The 18,774-nt window shown below is 33.4% G+C and overlaps 1 protein-coding gene and 1 pseudogene across 1 annotated transcript; one reads left to right on the top strand and one right to left on the bottom strand.

Annotated features, from left to right (window-relative positions):
- Positions 1-12,416: 12,416 nt before the first annotated feature.
- LOC114389782 lies at positions 12,417-13,327 on the top strand (annotated as a pseudogene).
- Positions 13,328-14,796: 1,469 nt separating this feature from the next.
- Positions 14,797-17,854, bottom strand: LOC114389713 (ninja-family protein 2-like). Its single transcript, XM_028350454.1, has 2 exons — positions 17,201-17,854; positions 14,797-15,626 (listed from the first exon to the last, which is right to left on the bottom strand). The coding sequence occupies exons 1-2, from the start codon at positions 17,724-17,726 to the stop codon at positions 15,100-15,102; spliced, it is 1,053 nt and encodes a 350-aa protein (XP_028206255.1). The 5' UTR covers positions 17,727-17,854; the 3' UTR covers positions 14,797-15,099.
- Between the last annotated feature and the right edge of the window lie 920 nt (positions 17,855-18,774).

The raw sequence follows: 18,774 nt of genomic DNA, 5'->3' as shown, positions 1-18,774 counted from the left end.
TGACACAACTTTCCTTTTTGCTGACATCGACTGAAGAAGGACCAACCTCATGCTCAGGAGGTAATACGGGTCCCTGTGATTGCATCTACAATTGCATATGGGACTACATTTGGGACTGTATCTGGCCAAAGGACAACATTAGTTGTTGAGTCACTTTTTCAGTGATCGACTGCTCTAGCTGGTCCCTAATTTTTTGTGTTAGTTGCTCTAGGTCTTTAAGATCCATGGACTTAGATGTGCGGGAGCTTCTTCAAATTGGTTCAAAGTATTATTTGATCATCATACTGGTTCAGCAACACTGACACAACCAAGGTGCTCTTGTCGCCCAATGGATGCAGTCAGTACATCCTACCTCCATGGGCGACAATGTAATGCCCTGAAAATTCACTAACTGTAAATCAATGTTTAATGTATTTCCTATGTTATTTGATTATTTCATTTATTTGGATGAGTTGAGGTGTTGTGTGAACTAGCCATGTGTTACTTTCTTGATGTGGATGTTGAGTTATGTGGAGTTTTATTGACTTAGGTTGAAATTGAGATTTTCTTGATGTTTTAACCGTTGAATCGCTTTCAAATTTGCATTGTACATTCCTAACCTACTTCCCCACAATTTGACCATTGGTATTTGTAAACTATCATTGTTTGACATCTTTCTTAGCGCAAGAAGTGCACTAAGCCTAATTTCAACCCAAGGAGGAATTGCGCTCAACGCAAAATGTTGTACTCAACACGAAATGTCATGCTCAGTGAAAATCTCAACCCGAGAGGAATTGCGCTCAATGCAAAAAGTCGTACTTGGCGCTAAAAGTGGATTCTCGCTTAGTGAGATCTACTAATTATAAATACGTTCTTCAGTGTGAAAAGCACAATTTTTTACTCTTTTTCTATCCAAACGTCCACCTAAGCCCTAACACCTCTTCATCCACCACCCACAACCACCACGAGCCATAGTTGCTTGTTGCTGAACCACCACACCGAGAGGAACATTTTAATCAGAGGGAAATCACTACTAGAAAAAGAGCATTTAACATCAGTTATTTTGGACATTTAACATAAGTTTTAAACCGATGTTGAAACTACCGACGTTAAAAGTATTAATGTTAACATCGATTATCAAAATCGATGTTAAAATACACTATACAACATCAATTTTTAAGAAAACCATTGTTGTATCATAAGAAATAAACAAAAAAATGTAAAATATGCAAAAACCAACATCAGTTTAGCTAAAAACCAATGTTGTAATGCACTCACATCATTGGTTTTTAGAAAAACCCGATGTGGTGCAAAAAACAACATCGATTTTTAGATTGTGTATTTTGAAACACTTTCTACATCAGTTATGAAAAAACTGATGTTGAAAGTCATACACAACATTGATTTTTTCAAAAAATCGATGTTGAATGTGTTTACGATATCGGTTATCACCATAACCGATGTTGTTTTTTGTAATTTTTAAAAAATATTTATTTGTTTTTACAATGAACCAACCAGAACTAATTTACAAAAAATATATTAATTTTATTCTAATATAAATCATATATCCAACTAAATAAATGTAAACACTAAATTTAAACTTGATCAACTTCTTATGACTAAATTATCTATGAAATCAGATCCTATGACAAACAATAAATTGATAAAATTCAAAACTAACCTTATATGCTTTATTTTCTGCCTCAAGTTCACCTTTATTATATTGTACTAAATAATTGATAAAGTTTATTTATTATATTATACTAAATAATTTTATTAGTTAAAAATTTATACCTATGCTAGATGAAATGTAGACTCAAAATTTGTGAAATGAATTTTAGTGAAACTAAAGAATGGCTAAGAAATAAAATTATTTCTTCTGTAATCTATGACTAGAAAGTAGCATGATATTTCAATAATTATGTATCCATAACAAGGAAAACAATGCAATTCAAAAACCAAGCTAATCATCAACACATGAGATGCGAACAGAGATTGAAAAGTGATTTTATCCTTGTATTTATTCTCTTTTTCCCAACATTAAAATAATTTTCTCAGCCATGATTAATCTACTTTTTCCCAATCATGCATATGCAAAATGGAAGCAAAAGGTCCAACAAAAATGATTATACCTAATGCTAAAGTCAATGCTAAATATACCATGTATGACAAGTTTCAATAAATATTTTTACCTTAAAGGTCTACCCTCCAAAACAAATCCATGTACATTTTGAATACAACAAACAGCTTCCTCTTCCTTTGAATAAGTTATATATATTTGGGGGGGAAAACTTTGATTAGGAACTGTAGTGTTTATATTAATATATTAATATTAATGTATCATATAAAGATAATCATTTGTGCTAATGTAGCAGCAGGAAATAAATGGAGAAAGGGGGAAGATACACTCATTCTCAGATTTTTAAAATATGTACAGAATGGCTTTTTCATGTTTTCCTTCTTTTTTTATCAAAGGAAAAGATTGGGTTAAATTATTTTTTGTTAGTTATTTGCTTCCTTCCTTCTAGTGTGAAGAGAAATGTCCCAAAATCCAAAGCTATCCAATTCAAATCAATGACAACAAGATTAAACAGTATAAATTCCTTTTAGGCCAAATAATTAACAGAAACCCATAATACCATCACGGAAACCATAAAGTTGAAGAGAATATACTTACACACTGCAAGTATCATTCGGAAAAGTGTTGAATGACACCAGATGTTGTTCGAGACATTGACACTTTTTAAGACCTTCCAATACTGAGCAAAATACTCTCTTCACTTAAGGAGCTATATAAATGGTGATTAAAAATAAAAAAATTTCTTTAAGGAAAATAGTTACGCTCAATCCAAAAGACAAATGCTATTTTACAGAGTTACGGGAATAAACATTCAAAGGATAAAAAAAGGGAAATTTTATACAAACCAAAGAACAAGTAGAATCAAACCTCATAATTGCCTTGAAGAAAATTAATTAAAATTTTAACAAACAACATAAACATAGAATCAAACCTCATCGCATATGCAAAGCTTCAACTGCTGATCTGTCAAATTCATCTCTTCAACACAAAGAGGACAAGTTTTTTCTCCTTCATCAGTCACCATTGCCTTGAAGAACAGGATAAACCACAAAACACCCTCGTGTCAAATAAACCTAAACAAAATAAACAACTAGCATCAGAAACTTAACCCTGAAAGAAAAGTGAAGCACTTATCCAGGATACTCAATAAAACTATTATGACCCAAGATACATATGTGCGAAAAAAAGGAACCAAACCATAGTTGTATGAGTGAAAATTATGATATACCCCTCAATACAGCTAGTTATCATACACCCCTAGTCACAACAAGTTCACAGTCTCTTACAATTGTAAAGCATTCACCTAAGGAATATTGTGACCGGTGAAAAAAATGCATCGGAGAATATGTGAATTCCAATGTTAAAAATAAGAATAATAATCATAATCATTAGATCATCCACTTATGTGAAAAATAAGAATAATAATAATCATAATCCCCAAAATCTGGCCCAACATTCTTTTGTTCCTATTAACCATCCACTTTGGTGATAATGGAAAGGGTTGCTATCATTCTGGACCATTGCAGCAGTCCCATTGACAACTTCATTAGCCAAATCCTTTGTCTTCCCATCTTGTCTTGCATGAACATGTTCCGGAAAGTCCCCATCATCCATCTTCATTCCCAAACACAGATTAAGTTTAAAAAAACATGCTTCTACATTTCCCTTTGTGGGACATGGCATCATTAGTTTTGTTGTGAGCTAACAAATACTAAATTTGAATTTTGAAAAAACAAAGAAAACAACCAAGACATTATTATTAATAATTATAATACCTTAACAACAACAAATGAAACCTTTACCACGTTGACCAGTGAAACAAGATTTGCAACTTCAGTGCTATCAAATAAATCGTCACACGTATGAAAAAGGTAGTGTAACAAAAATCATACCTTTAAAATATAAAAAACTCTTCTACAATTGCCCTAAGTGATTGAGCCAGTCACAAAATAAAGAGAATAGTGGAAAACAAAGTTAAAATGAAACTAAAAGGCTTTGGAATCTGCATTTAAAACAAGCTTGCAACAATGGTATTGAAAGAGTCGCAAAAAACAAGGTTGGAGAAAAATACTTGGGTACGGTGCCAAGGTGTCACGGTGGCAAGGTGTCATAGTCGCCCGCTGTCACAAAGGCGGCAGATGTTGAGATAGAGTCGCAAACACGAACCTTAGACGGAGAAGAAGAAAGCATGAGAAAAATAAGGCTCACGTTCTAATATTTTTAAATGTAGATTCAACATCAGTTTTCAATACAAAACCAATGTTAACCAAGCGATGTAAACGTTAACATTGGTTTTTTTGGAAAAAAACCGATGTTAACTCATCAAATGTTAACATTGGTTTTGAAGAAAACCAATGTTAACGAGCTTACGTTAACATCAATTTTCTTCAAAACCAATGTTAACTAATGCACATTATTTACAATTATGCCACCGCGTTTATGTTAACATCAGTTTTACCAACCGATGTTAACCTGACGATGTTAAATCTATATTTTCTATTAGTGAATCCTTAGAATCCACCTCAAGGATTCGATGGAGAATAATCCCTCAATCCTTTCTTTCATAGGTTCTCTGAGGTAATTTTGACTTCTAATAACCCGATGTTGAATTTCAAATATTAACATCAGTTTTCCAAGAAACCAATGTTAACAATATGTCTTTATTTACGGAAATGTCACGACGAGTAGCTTAACATCAGTTTTTCTTGTAACCGATGTCAAACTAGCGATGTTAAAGTTATATTTTGTAGTAGTGAGAGTTCAATAGTAGCTCTCAATCTCGTGCCATGCCACTAGCACCAATGAAAACATCATAAGTATGATCCACCATGATGTACAAAGAGTTCTCCCCACTCTGCAAAACACAGAAAAATGAAAACCCTCCTAATCTCAAGAACCCAAACCCTCCCAATCTTGAAACACCTAAACAAATACACAAATAAAACAAAAACCTAGCCCTCCCAATCTCAATCCCGTAATAAGAACATGATAGTGTAAACTTGTTTTTGCAAAACATACGAAGATGCGAGGAGACCAAACATGCGAAGAAGAAGAAAGAAGTGGCGGTGCAAGGGAGCTCAAGTGGTGACGATGATGACACAGGTTCAGGGAAATAACGATTCTCCTAAAATCGACATTAAAGGGTTGATGTTAAATCTATATTTTCTAGTAGTGATTTTTTAAATTATATAATAAAAAAAACATGAACTTTGAATTCCACTACCGAGAACTGAAGATGTGAGTTACAAAATAATTAATAGATTAAGATATTAATATTTGCAAGTATCTACACATTTAAAAATTTTGACAAATATTATTGACAAATATATGTATATATTTACTAAAAATAAACATTTGAGAAACATTTTAACTTTAAAAGTTTAAAAAAAGTTAATCAATGTAATTAAAAAAACTATATAAATCTTTATAGACTCTTATCTCTTTAAATTCTCTAAACTGATTGAAGAACTTAAGTATTTAGAACCTACAAAAGTAAAAGTTACTGACTTGTAGAAGTAAAAATACTGACACGCAGTAATTAGTAATTTTTTAATTAAGTCCATAAACTATTTGTCATTAGTAATTTTTTAAGGGTAAATAGTCATTTTTGCCCCTCAATGTGTAATTCGCTAACAAATGTGTCCCTGAAAGATGAAAATACAAAATTTAGTCCCTAAAAGTGTAAAAAGTGCGAAAGATATGTCCTGCCGTTAACTTTCATTCGTCACTGTTAATAAAATAGTCTACGTGGCACGGAGGGACAAATTTATCACTGAAATGATTGCCAACATGGATTGTCAGCATAGGGGCATATTTGTCATAATATTTTTTTGACTTTTTATCTTCCCACTCGATTAACAAATGCGTCCCTGAAAGATGAAAATGCAAAATTTAATCCTTGAAAGTATAAAAAGTGCGACAAATATATCCAGACGTTAATAATAGATTGTGACTAATTATTATTATTATTATTATTATTATTATTATTATTATTATTATTATTATTATTATTAGTTTATAATTTATTGCTCCTATTCGTTTAGTACTTATGTAATATATTTTTTAAATTTTCTTTTAATATATATATTTTTATTATTTTGATTTCCTTATCAAACCTTAATCTTTGCTGTTAAAAATAATTTATCTTATATCTTATAATTTTATCAAATTTCTACTAAATTTCTCACTTTTAATCTTTAAAATTATTCCATATCACAATTCCAACTTAAGTGCCCTCGTATTTAAATTTAAAATAATATGTTGAGAGTTTTGAGTAGAAAAAACACAATCATCCGTGGGACCAAATTTATTTATTTATTTTAAAAAAAGAATTTAATCAACTATTTTTTTTAAAAAAATCTCACAAAATTTAAACTAGATAAAACTAAAGTGAAATTATAAGTCTTTTTCCTTAATCAATAATATATATATATATATATATATATATATATATATATATATATATATATATATATATATATATATATACCTCAAATATGAAAGAGTCCATTGGATAAACCTTATGCACTTCCATTTGAGACGCACTTTTTATAAATAATATGAATGAAATGAAAACAGTTACTAACAAATAAAAAACCCAAATAAATTTAAATAAAAAATACAATAATGTTCAAACTAATACAGAGGTTTATTCTTTGTCTTTGGGACGTAGAGTTGTATCTCTCGCTAATTTAGGGACTGCAACGACCTTACATTCCATTTGACATACTGTGGCAGAATACGTAATAAAGATTAATAATTAGTTGAAGAAATAAAAATTTTCAAGAAATAAAAGGTTTTCATTTTTTTAAATGGTAACTCAATTTTTTTTATATCATAAAACTAAAGAATTTTATTTTATTTTGGAAAATAAGTAGTTATATAAATTAATTAAAAACTAATTAACAATTTGATAGATGGATAAATAGATAGATAATCAAAGTATAAAAGTTCAAATCTTAAGTTGTATTTTACTATTTTTTTAATCCCTTTTTTATAGCTTCTCTCCTATACAATTCATTATTAACGCCCAGATATATTTATCTCACTTTTTATACTTTCGGGGACTAAATTTTGCATTTTCATCTTTTAAAAACGTATTTGTCAATGGAGTGGGAAGACGACACTACTAGAAAAGCGGGATTCTACATCGGTTTACGACCGTCGTTGTAGGAGACGTCGTAAAAAGGGGAAGTCTTTTCTACAACGGTCGAGAACGATCGTCTTAGAATGTTGAACATTCTACATCAGTCATTTCAGAACCAATGCTGAACATTCTACATCGATTCTAAGACGACCGATGTAGAATGCTAACCATTCTAAGACGGTTATCATTCTACATCGATCGTCTTAGAACTGATGTAGAATACCTTTTTTATTTTTTTAGTTTGAGCTACTTTTTTTTTTTTTTTTTACAGAACCTTGCTCCTTCTCAGTCTCACTGCCCTTCCTGTAAATGCCATATTTTTGTTTAGTTAACATAGACGGGCTACTTCAAAGTTCAAACAATCAAAGCAAGTCCAATATACAATATAGTCTTCTTAAATTGTAGACTTTTGTTTAGTTAACAAATACAAAAAATTGAGATTGGCAGAAGCATGAACTTTATTTATTATCATAGAATTGTCCACAAGTTTAGTTCATAATGAATAAACTGCATATATAAAACAAAACAGTGGAATATCATCACATTTACTACTGAACAAACAATAGAAATGGAAAAATGTCAAGAAGGTACCTGCCAATGTACAGCTTTTTAATAATGTAAGCACTAAGTAGACCTGTCTACAAGGTGATGAAGATACATTAGACCAAAGCCACAAGTCATTAGAAGCAACATTCACATTTTTAGGAGATTTCCCAACAGCAAATGATGGCTCCACATAATCAGCATCATCACTCTTACCATCACATGCTTCAGAGATGTTATTAGGAATGTCTACATCGTTGTCTAATAAGAGTGCATTACAAAGTTACTAAAAGTAGTCCAGGTAGGAAGACATCAAGGGAGACATCTTAGAATGTATTTTCTAAAAAATAAAAAAACATTATTTTCACAAGAAAAGGCCACATTCTTGGACAGACTAAAGTTGTAGAAATGGGTAGTTGAGGAGCATAAAAATATTTCTCCTGGCATTCAAAATAGTATAAAAACCCAAATTGAGTTATATACAGATTTGGGCTTTCCTTGAACTCAATAAACACTTAAAGCACCGCCATAAATCATATTTTTTTTGTTAATCATGTTTCATAATAGAAAGATAAAAGTTGTCAGAAAATAGAAAAATAAAAACTAATTAACTTAAATAATGTAAACCCGTACATACTAATTAAGAAAATAGAAAAAAAAAAGTAATCTAAAATTAATGTAAACCGGTACGTACTAATTATGCCCACCACCAAAAGTTTCCAAGGCACTTGCAAATGCAATATCTATGAAACAATTAATGTATACGCGTATGCTAAGAAACAATTAACTTATCACCATTTGTCAAATCTCTTTTTTATTTTATTTTATTTTTCAAAAAAAGAAGAGAAGCCTTAAGATTTTGAAATGTGTACATAAGGGACCAAGCTACAACTAATGTGTTAAAAATAAAAATAGTTATCAAACTATTTGACAGTAAGAAAAAGTTAAAAATAAAAAGAAGTCAATTAATGGGCTGCTTTAACCAGCTGGGTCCATCAACTAAGAAGTAAAATATACAAAAATAAAAAAAAACATTGGGCCTTGTTTCTAAAATACGTATACTATTTAAAGATTATATTATTATATCAGTTTGACGTTTTTTTATTTTGTCACTTTTTTTGGTGATTTTTACTATGTATATTATATTTTCAGCCAAAAGTTTCACAGGCTATACATAAAAAAAGGTTTTTATAGAATAATTTTTTTTGTCTTTTTTTTCATTGCATGGGCTCAAAGTGGGCTCAAACTAGTGAAACTTAGTTTCAATAGTTAGCTTTTGCAGTAGAGTACTTTGCCTCCGACGCATTCAAACCCCCCTAGTGCCTAATTGGTACCATTCACCTTTAACTTCCTTGATCTACAGTTCTATACTTTATAAAATAAGAAAGGAAGTTTCACTAGTGCCTACAAATTTATGTACCCAAATGTCCATATTACTACTGTTTCCTTCACCAATTTTCATTTGTGCATACAGTAACAAGAAATATGATAGAAGAATACAAGGAGTTAATTATACAATCATGTACATATGCAAAAAGATTTCTACAGAAATATTTGGAACATGCAAGGTAGACCACTCCAGGGTAATCCCAACTTCAATTAAAACCAGGCAATAAATGAAGATCTACTTCACAAAAATATTCTACCAAATAGCACCATCATCTATTCAAAACAAAGAGTGGCTGCAAAAGTGAAAAGCATTCTAAAGAATGCAAAATCATACTTGTGGTGCAACCAACCTTCGAGGAAGAAGTTCTTCATGGCATCTTGCACAGAACTCCCATGATAAGATCTGTGCATAATAACAAGAATTTTAGGAAGTGAATATAAAAAAGATTCAAATAGAAAAAATATTTAACTATAATAAAAATTTTGTAACCTTCAAGTCTTGAGTGAATATGATGTGAAGTTGACCTTCACGAACAACACGAAGCGGCTCATATACACTCTCTTCAAGTCTTGTTTCACGTGGCAAGTCCAGAAACAAAAGTTCATCAATTACTCCACTGCCAAATTTTATTTCATTAAACCTAGGTAACACTTCATAAGTTGCCTCTGTAAACAAAATGCAGAATGGACATAATATTAGATTATAAGATTTACATTGGAAATTTAAAGAAATAACATGCTAATTATCTAGCTTACAGGTACATCCAATGCAAAAATTGTGCATCTTCCACTATAGCACGACAAGAATCACTCAATTATTTGACTTGCTTATTATTGATCGCATCTAAGCTCAGTTTGTTGAATTTGTTCTGTCTAATTTTCAAGTTTAAAATTAAGAATGTGGTCATTGGTCAGCACTGACTTCATTGGGTACTTAGCAACCAGAAAGTTAAACAAAATGAAATACATATTGGAATTTTACAATGAAACTAAATTCCCATAATAACATATTATAGAATAACAACACAATGGCCACTTTGGTTTGGTTTGATAAAGCAGTTTCTGTTTTCATTTCTTGATTTCAAAAAATGTCATTTTGTTTTCACTTTAGAAATTTGAAAAGGAAATAGTGGAAACAAAAAATCTCCAATTTATAGTTTCTTACACAAATCTTTGGAAACAGGAAACAAAGTGACATTTCTGTAATTATTTATGAGAACAGGAAATGAAGATAAAAAAAAAAGGTTTTCTCAAACCATATAGGACTCAATATTTTAATTTCCAATATACTTACCAAATCCCCTTCCAGATTTAGAACCACATATGTCACACTGTCATGCATCCTGAACAAAGAAATATCAATGCCAATGTATGTACTCATCAAAGATTCAATAGCACTAAGAGATTAAAAAAGCAAACTGGTGTAGACCTAAAATATCAAAGAAAATAAATGCAATAATTTTAGACATAACTCTAGTATATAGGCAATTTTAAGAGTTGTCAACAATTAAATGATAAGCTAATAAAATTAACTAACATTTTGAATGCATAATTAAATATTTAATTATTAGCAAAGATTAAGGCATCCTATTTATGAAGCAAGAAAAACAAGGATAAATGACAAGTGCAAAAACTTACCATAGCTGCTTGGGGGACAACACCAAGTGCATGATGCCCATCATTACTATATAATGACAAGTACCATCGTTTCTTTGCACGAGGAGAGTAATATTCAGCCACAAATTTTCTCCAATAGGCAATACTATTATCCTGAGGCAAACAAAACATTCAACAACAGAGTTGTAACTAATCTAGAACATCAGAAATACCCAACACATAAACAAATGTCTAGCTCCGTGATTGGACACTATAATTCCAGTTGCACCACTTTGTACAGCTATCCTTGCTGCCATATTGGAATGAAGGCATTAGTAAAATATTCAAAGAGGGAGAGAACAGATGAAATTGAAAGCAGCTTTGGTTTTTCTTACTGTCCTCAGCAGTCAGCACGCCCTTCACCAGAATTGGCAGTTTGGTGATTGTTTGAAGCCACTTCACATCCTACAAAATGAACAAGGATTATTTAGATGGTGGACTCTATTTAGTGGAATATGTATACATAATAAATGAAGAAACAAAATGTAAACTATGATTTAGTTGAACTTATTACTCGACACTCCTCTGAAGGATGCAGGAATATTAGCTTGCAAGCAAATCATGAATCAAATCAATGAATTGGGAAAATAAAAGTTGTCAACTAATTAGGAATCATCATGAGTATGACTTTTAAAGTAATTATAATACAAGTTAACAACCTTTCAGTTTCACACACGGCAATCTATGATTATATGATAGTGTATAAAATCTTTGTGTTGTCAATGCTTTGTTAAATTGATTTCACTTTAATAAAATCTTTCCTACAATAGGAACATGATAATAACAACAAAGGAAAAATAAAATTCCTTATTTGATTATCTAACATACCTTCCATCTAAGAGTACGATCAATTTGACCGACAACATATGAAGCAAGTCCAGAGTCATCAGCCTGAAAAGATCATGACAAGAATTCAATTAGTGATAAAGAAAAGAAAATTAACCTACGTAAATAATTATGTGATGACTCATCTTACTTTGTCCATCTTTCCAAGGTCTAATCCTTCAAAGTTCTTCAATGTCAAAAATGGTGGCAGTGTGAATTTGTAATAGACATTTTACAACTAATTTTAATTGCAAGGATAAGGCTGAAACTTTAAAGAAAAGCTAATCATATCGATTAAGAAAGTGGTATAACAAGGTTTAAGTGGAGAGTTATGCCTGTTCTTGATATCAGCTTCTTTGCGTCCCAGTCTTAGGGTATCAACAGTAAGGGCAATGGCTTTGAATCTAGCCCTTTCAGCTCTTCTCACAAGTTGAGCAACCACAAACATGCAAATTACTTACATGAAGCCTCTAACAGACTTGCTTGACCATCTAAAGATGCCATGATGAACATCACCCTGGTCTCCCACAACACCTTCCACGAAATAACAATCACCCTTGTGTGAAAGGATTGCTACACATTTGAATCGGAAGTTCTGAACGGGTTCAACTCCAAGTCCAACGCACTGGGTCACAAGCCTGAAGCCACTAATAATGTAATCCTTCAAGTCAACAAACAGTAAAAATTCACAATCACAACAAAGAAAAATGGTTTAGAGTTAGAGAGTTAAACAAATCCGTTGACTGGTCTCCCACAACACCTTCCACGAAATCACAATCACATTTTCCCTTCCGTTTTCTTTCTTTTCTATTCCACTTTCTCTCTCAATTCATTCAATCAATCAATCATCTCTCTAAACCCTCCCCCCATGGAACACGCCTTACAAGCTGTCATCACCTCTATCGGTAGCTTCTTCATGGTCACCCTCCTTCTCACCACTGCCATCCTCCTTTGCTAGCACCATCGCAACTCTACCAAGACCCAAACCCGCTCCTCCCATATCCGAACCCGCCCCGCCCCCCACCGTGAAGCCTCCTCATCCCTCTCCATCGTGGACGCCAGTTGGTCCTCCGACCCCAACCTCATCAAGATCTCCTGGGATGAGCTCGCCCGCACCACCGACAACTTCTCCCCTCACCTCATCGTCGGTGATGGCAACTTCGGCCTTGTCTACAAGGCCCACCTCGCCAGTGACGCCACCGTCGCTGTCAAAAAACTCTCCCCTGACGCCTTCCAAGGCTTCTGCGAGTTCACCGTCAAGATGGAAACCCTAAGTCGCCTCCGCCACCCAAACATCGTCAAAATCCTCAGTTACTAGGCCTCAGGCCCTAAACACCTCCTCGTCTACAAGTTCATCGAAATGGGAAACCTCGACCAGTGGCTCCACGAGCCCGATCTCTCTCTCTCTCTCCCTCCCCCCACTTCCCTGGCCCACACGCGTCAACATCATCCGTGGCGTGGCCCATGGTCTTTCCTACCTCCACGGCCTTGACAAGGAAGAGGAACAGAATGTTGTGGCACTAGAGGAAGTCATCAGACTTTGCGGCAGAGTAGTTGAACTAGAGGGTCTCCACAAAGGTAAGGTTGCGGCCCAACGCCGCTGCGACCTCCGGGATGGAAGCGTAGGGGAGCATTGTCACCGGAACCCTAGGATTGTTGGCGGCGTTGGATGTGATGTGAGAGATAGGAGGGGCCAAGGAAGCGTGTGATTTTTGCGGATGTGGTGGATGATGTGCTAAAAATTAATATTTGTGAGAAATTAAAAAGTAGAATATTAAAAGACGGTCAAAAGGATAAACCCGTCTTTGTAAATTCATATAACTACGACGATCTTTCTCAACACGTCGTTGTAAGCATTCATACTCGTTTTTTAAAACGGTTATTTAATAATCGTTGTTGTATGCAATCATTAAAATTACAGCACTGCCACCGTGTATCCTTCAACAACGTTTCTCAGTAACCGTCGTAGTTACTATGTCGTAAATTGCAATATATGTAGTAATGTGAAAAGTCAAAAAAATATTATGACAAATATGTCCCTATGCTGACAATCCACGTTGGCAATCATTTCAATAATGAATTTGTCCCTCCGTGTCATATAGGCTATATTATTAACGATGACGGACGAAAGTTAACAGCAAAGTCCCTCCGTGTCACGTATGCTATATTATTAACGGTGACAGGTGAAAGTTAACAACAAAATATATTTGTCTCATTTTTTACACTTTCAAAAACTAAATTTTATATTTTTATCTTTCAGGGATGTATTTGTCAGCAAAATTACACATTTAAAGACAAAAGTGACTATTTATCCATTTTTTAATTAAGTCAATAAACTATTTACCATTTTTAAATAGATCTTAAAGTGTTATTTTAATTTAATTCCTAAACTTCTATTTATTTTGCAATTTTTTAATTGAGTCACTTGACATCGGGAGCCTAATTAAAAGTTTGTTGAAGATTCAGAAACCAAAAAGTAATTAAACCTTTATAATTTAATGAAAATTTATATTTAATAAAAGTAAAACCTCAAATTCCGACTCAAAACAATAGGCTGACTCTATAATCCATTTTCCCATAGTGACACAATAGTATAAGAATAGATACATGTTTGAATGGACAGTACAAACAAGATCATGCAGATGCGTGCATGTTTTAATCGTGTAACTCAACTCACATTAACTTCCTGAGTTTTTTTTAGCAATTTTTTTTAGCAAATTAAATGTGAAACAGAAAATAAAAGCAAAACACGTAAATCATCTGCGCCAGTTTCTCAAGTTTATCAAACCCAGCACAATATATAGGCCGTCCAATACACGAATAAAGATATGAAAATAAAGTTAAATATATTTCTTTTTTAATGAAAGTTCATAATTTTTTTATTTTATCTCTAACAACTTTTTCCTTATTTTTTACCATCAATATCATTTCCCCAAGAGGACTAAAAATGTAAAAATAAAAGATAAAGTTTTAACTCTCAAGGCTAATATTAATGATGAAAAAATGAAACTAAAAATAAGAGAAAAAATCATGGGAAAAGTTTGACGGAAAATAAATGAAACTAAGAAAATAAAATTGAAATTTTATGACAATTAAAACAAAATAATAATAATAATAATAATAATAATAATAATAATAATAATAATAATAATAATAATATACAATAGAAGCCAAACCATACTCCAAAACAAGAAAACATCAATTAGAGTAATTGTTAGTTAATGCAGTTAGCTTAGTCAACAAAAAGCTCCTGTTCCTGTAACCAAAATATATACCCTGCCTAAAGACAACATAACATAGACACTTGAATCAAATTCTTCTGCTTCTCTATCTGATAGAGTGCTAGGTTTCAGCTAATAATTATAATTTCCACATCCCATGCGTGATTTCTTACGTCCTTACGTCTAGACGTGTTCACGTCTCAACTATTTCCAAACACGCTAAGTGAGAAAAGGCCTAATTAACACAAAAAAGGGGATGATCACCCAAAGACAGAAGGAATAACTGTGATTTGCCTTAGAGGGTGCGTGGTGTCTGTGCCCCCTGCATGCTGCACAAACTCTGCAGGTGAAAATGTGCTTCCATGGCAAACACAAATAATGCTGACCTCAGATTTTGTGTATCTGTAGAGAAACCCATTAACCGTTCTCCCATTGTCCCCTTTTGTAGACACATAGGGCATTGGAGGGAGCGAATAAGAGGTGTGAGAGAGAGGCTTTGGAGGCTTTCCCATTATTTCAACTTTGGTTAAGTTTTCGTTAGACAAAGGTTTGTTTTCAATTGGCTCGGGTGAATTGGGGTTTGGTTTTGGTCGCGTTTCCTTTGCAATGTGCTTTTTTATCTCTTGGATGGTGGTGTTGCCTTGTTTGGGTCTTATAGGGTGAGATGAAGCGGAAGCACTTTCTTCAGGTTGGGACGTTTCGATGCTTATTTCCTTGGAAGTGTTCAATTGGGCCGGTTCTGCCAAGGAATGAACTGAATGGCTGTGACTGTCTGTGCTACCTCCTTCTGAGAAAAGATAAATTTGGAATATTTGTTAAAAAATATGTCCCGAGGAAGGTGATAATCAAGATTCAAGTTGAGAATTACATATACATAAAAATTTGATTAAAATACACCCACAATTTAAAGTTTTTTACCCTATTATCCTATCATTGATTAGCATACACATCATTTACTCATTGATTAATTACTTTAAAAAGTCATATCTTGACTTTTAATTAATAATGTAAAAAAAATTATCTAATGAAAAATGTTTGGTGGACACCAAACTGATCTACTCAACACCTAGAGACAAAAAGAGAAGAAAAAAAAAGTATGACGTATACGTATAATAGGTGAAGTGAATAGGTGATACAAAGTGTCGATAGAGTATACAGAGGTGTCATTACTTGAATCAAAATTACAAAATCCTTTTTAAGAAATGGCAAATAAGAGAAAAGGCTTCGATAAATATGAAAACCGAAATGTGCCTGATTTGAAAGTAGGACAATATGATGATGGTAATTGGTAAGCAGAATCGACGAATAAAATAGCACGTGATAATGCTTGCTCCACTTTCATATGCTTGGATTCGAATATTTAAGAACATTATAGAACAAACCAAGACACAGGAATGGTGAGCACGTTATAATGTATTCATTAAAAGTTATTTCTTCACGACATTTGCCTTTTAGGATTAATATGAAAAAAATGAACAACTTTATCTCTTTATTTAAATGAATTGATTGACTCAACTTGAATTAATTGGAGTTCAATGTAACTTTTATGCACCGAAGATCTTTGGGAAAAAAAAAATCAAGTAGCCATTATTTGAAAAAGTAATAGTTCAACAAGGAATGGCAGAGAGAGACGCAACATTATTAGGCGATATATGAAACGCTGATACTATTAAAAAATTCAGATAAGGTTGATCTACATTTAACTTAAAGCTGCATGAGACCATAATTCATGAAAAAGTAATAGTTCAACAAGGAATGGCAGAGAGAGACGCAACATTATTAGGCGATATATGAAACGCTGATACTATTAAAAAATTCAGATAAGTTTGATCTACATTTAACTTAAAGCTGCATGAGACCATAATTCATGACCCAGGACAATATACTGTTTAAAATTGAACGACTATTCGATTTAATGTGCTGGGAACCCACATCCTAAAAAATGTCACTCCAAATTCCAAAATCACGCGAGATATAATCAAATTAAATTTCTTCTTTTCTTGATTATGTTCAACCTTTGAAACCATATATGCAAATAAATGAACAAAATAGATATACTTTATAGAACTTTCAAACTGGAATAAGCCAATCAATTTTTTTTTTATTTCAGATTTTGTACACTAGTATTTTGCATTCAAATAATGGAGTGGTAACAAAAAGAGCTAAAACCTTGAAAAAAAAAGTAAATACCGTAAAATAAATAACAATGAATATTCGGAAGAACGGAAAAGCTAAAAAAACATCGTAAAATTAGCTGATATGAATATATATATATATATATATATATATATATATATATATATATATATGAATATATATAATTATATATATAGTAACCATAAATTAAAAAAAAAAAATTACCTTCACGAGAAGAGCTTTGATAATCCGAAACCACAGAAGAACTACACCTGGAAGACCCATTAGACTTGGCTTTCCTATCTCCTCCACCGTTAATGCCGTCAACGCCGTCTACTCCACCCACATTCTTTTCCCCTCCGACCCAGCACGGTAACGGAAAGCCGTTATTCAACGGCAAGTACTGCACCGTCGCGAACTGGTGCATGCGATACGGCGTCGTCGTCGCCGCTGTCCACGAGCCACTAACGCCGTTACCGCATTCCGTTTTCTCCCTCTTAAAATCCCGTAATTGCGATTCGGGCTCGGACGGTTCCCTCACGCGCTCCCTCTTCTTCCTCGCCTCCATTCTCCGAAACGCCTGAATCTCGCGCTTCTCGCGCGGCTCCATCACCACGCGCATTCCATCGCGACTATCCGAATTTGAAACACGCGCTTCGGAATCCGGTGCGGGCTTCTCCACCGTGTATTTCCCGAAACTGCCCCCTATGGACAACGCCAAATCCAGCTCTATCTCTTCGACTTCAACCATCGTTGTTGTTAATGTTAATGTTAACGTTAACGTAGGTAGCTTCGTATCACAGTGGAACGTGATTTATTTGTTTTTCTGATCTCTAAAAAGAACCCACAGAGGGACACGTGGCGCTACCCGAGAAGGCGGGGATGGCGGTTAGCGACACGTAAAAGGGAAGCGTTAACGAAGGTTGCACCGCTAAATCCTTTCTTATCATCGAGGAGCGGAGAATGAAGAATCTGTTTGATCGAAGGTTCGGAGGGAGCCACGTGGCGCCCGATGAGGGGATGGGAGATGAAACACGTGGCGGGTTGTTAGGGGAGGGGAGGGGACACGTGGCGTGAGGGCGAGTGTGGTGGTTTGGGTGTCCCGCGAATCTCGAGGCGCAGGAGAAGAGAGAGAGCGTGGTGCCGCTTTGCGAGGGAGGGACACGTGGCGACTTTTTGAGGGGTTTGAGAAGGCGACACGTGGAAGGTGGCGTTTTTATGGTGATGGTGACTTTACGAGGGTTCTGGGAGGGTGATTGGTGTGTACTTGCGGTGGGACTCGTTTGGGAGAGGGACTCGTGGACGTTTTTAGAGGGAATTTGTTGTTCTTTTCAAGCTATTCCCGTGTTAGTCCTTTAAAATGATATAGTTTAAAAAAAACAGGATGAGAAAAGTAGAAGTAGGATTTGATCTATTTGGTGAAAGGGACACGTGACTATCGTTGGGGGAATCGGGATGATGTGTTTTTTCTTTTTAAAAAAAGATTATAAAGCAATAGAATTTATTTATAAGTTTTAAAATATGTTTAAATTTAAATATTTATTTTTAAATTTAAATATTTATTTTATTACTATTTTTTGCTAGCTATTGTTAAATAACTTTAAAGATTTACGTTGATAAAATCGCTTAATTTAATAGTTAAAAAAGATTATATTGCATTATTGCCGGTCTATTGAAATCTAATATATATAATTTTGAATTAATTATCATAAAAATGAATTATATTAATATAAGAATAGCTTAAAAATTATACAATTAATGTATTTTGAATAAATTATTATTTTATTTTTAAATGTAAT

Source organism: Glycine soja, chromosome 16 (genome assembly GCF_004193775.1).
Source record: "Glycine soja cultivar W05 chromosome 16, ASM419377v2, whole genome shotgun sequence".
Lineage (NCBI taxonomy): Eukaryota > Viridiplantae > Streptophyta > Magnoliopsida > Fabales > Fabaceae > Glycine > Glycine soja.
The sequence above is the reverse complement of the archived record's forward strand: the minus strand, read 5'-3'. Positions and strand labels throughout refer to the sequence as shown.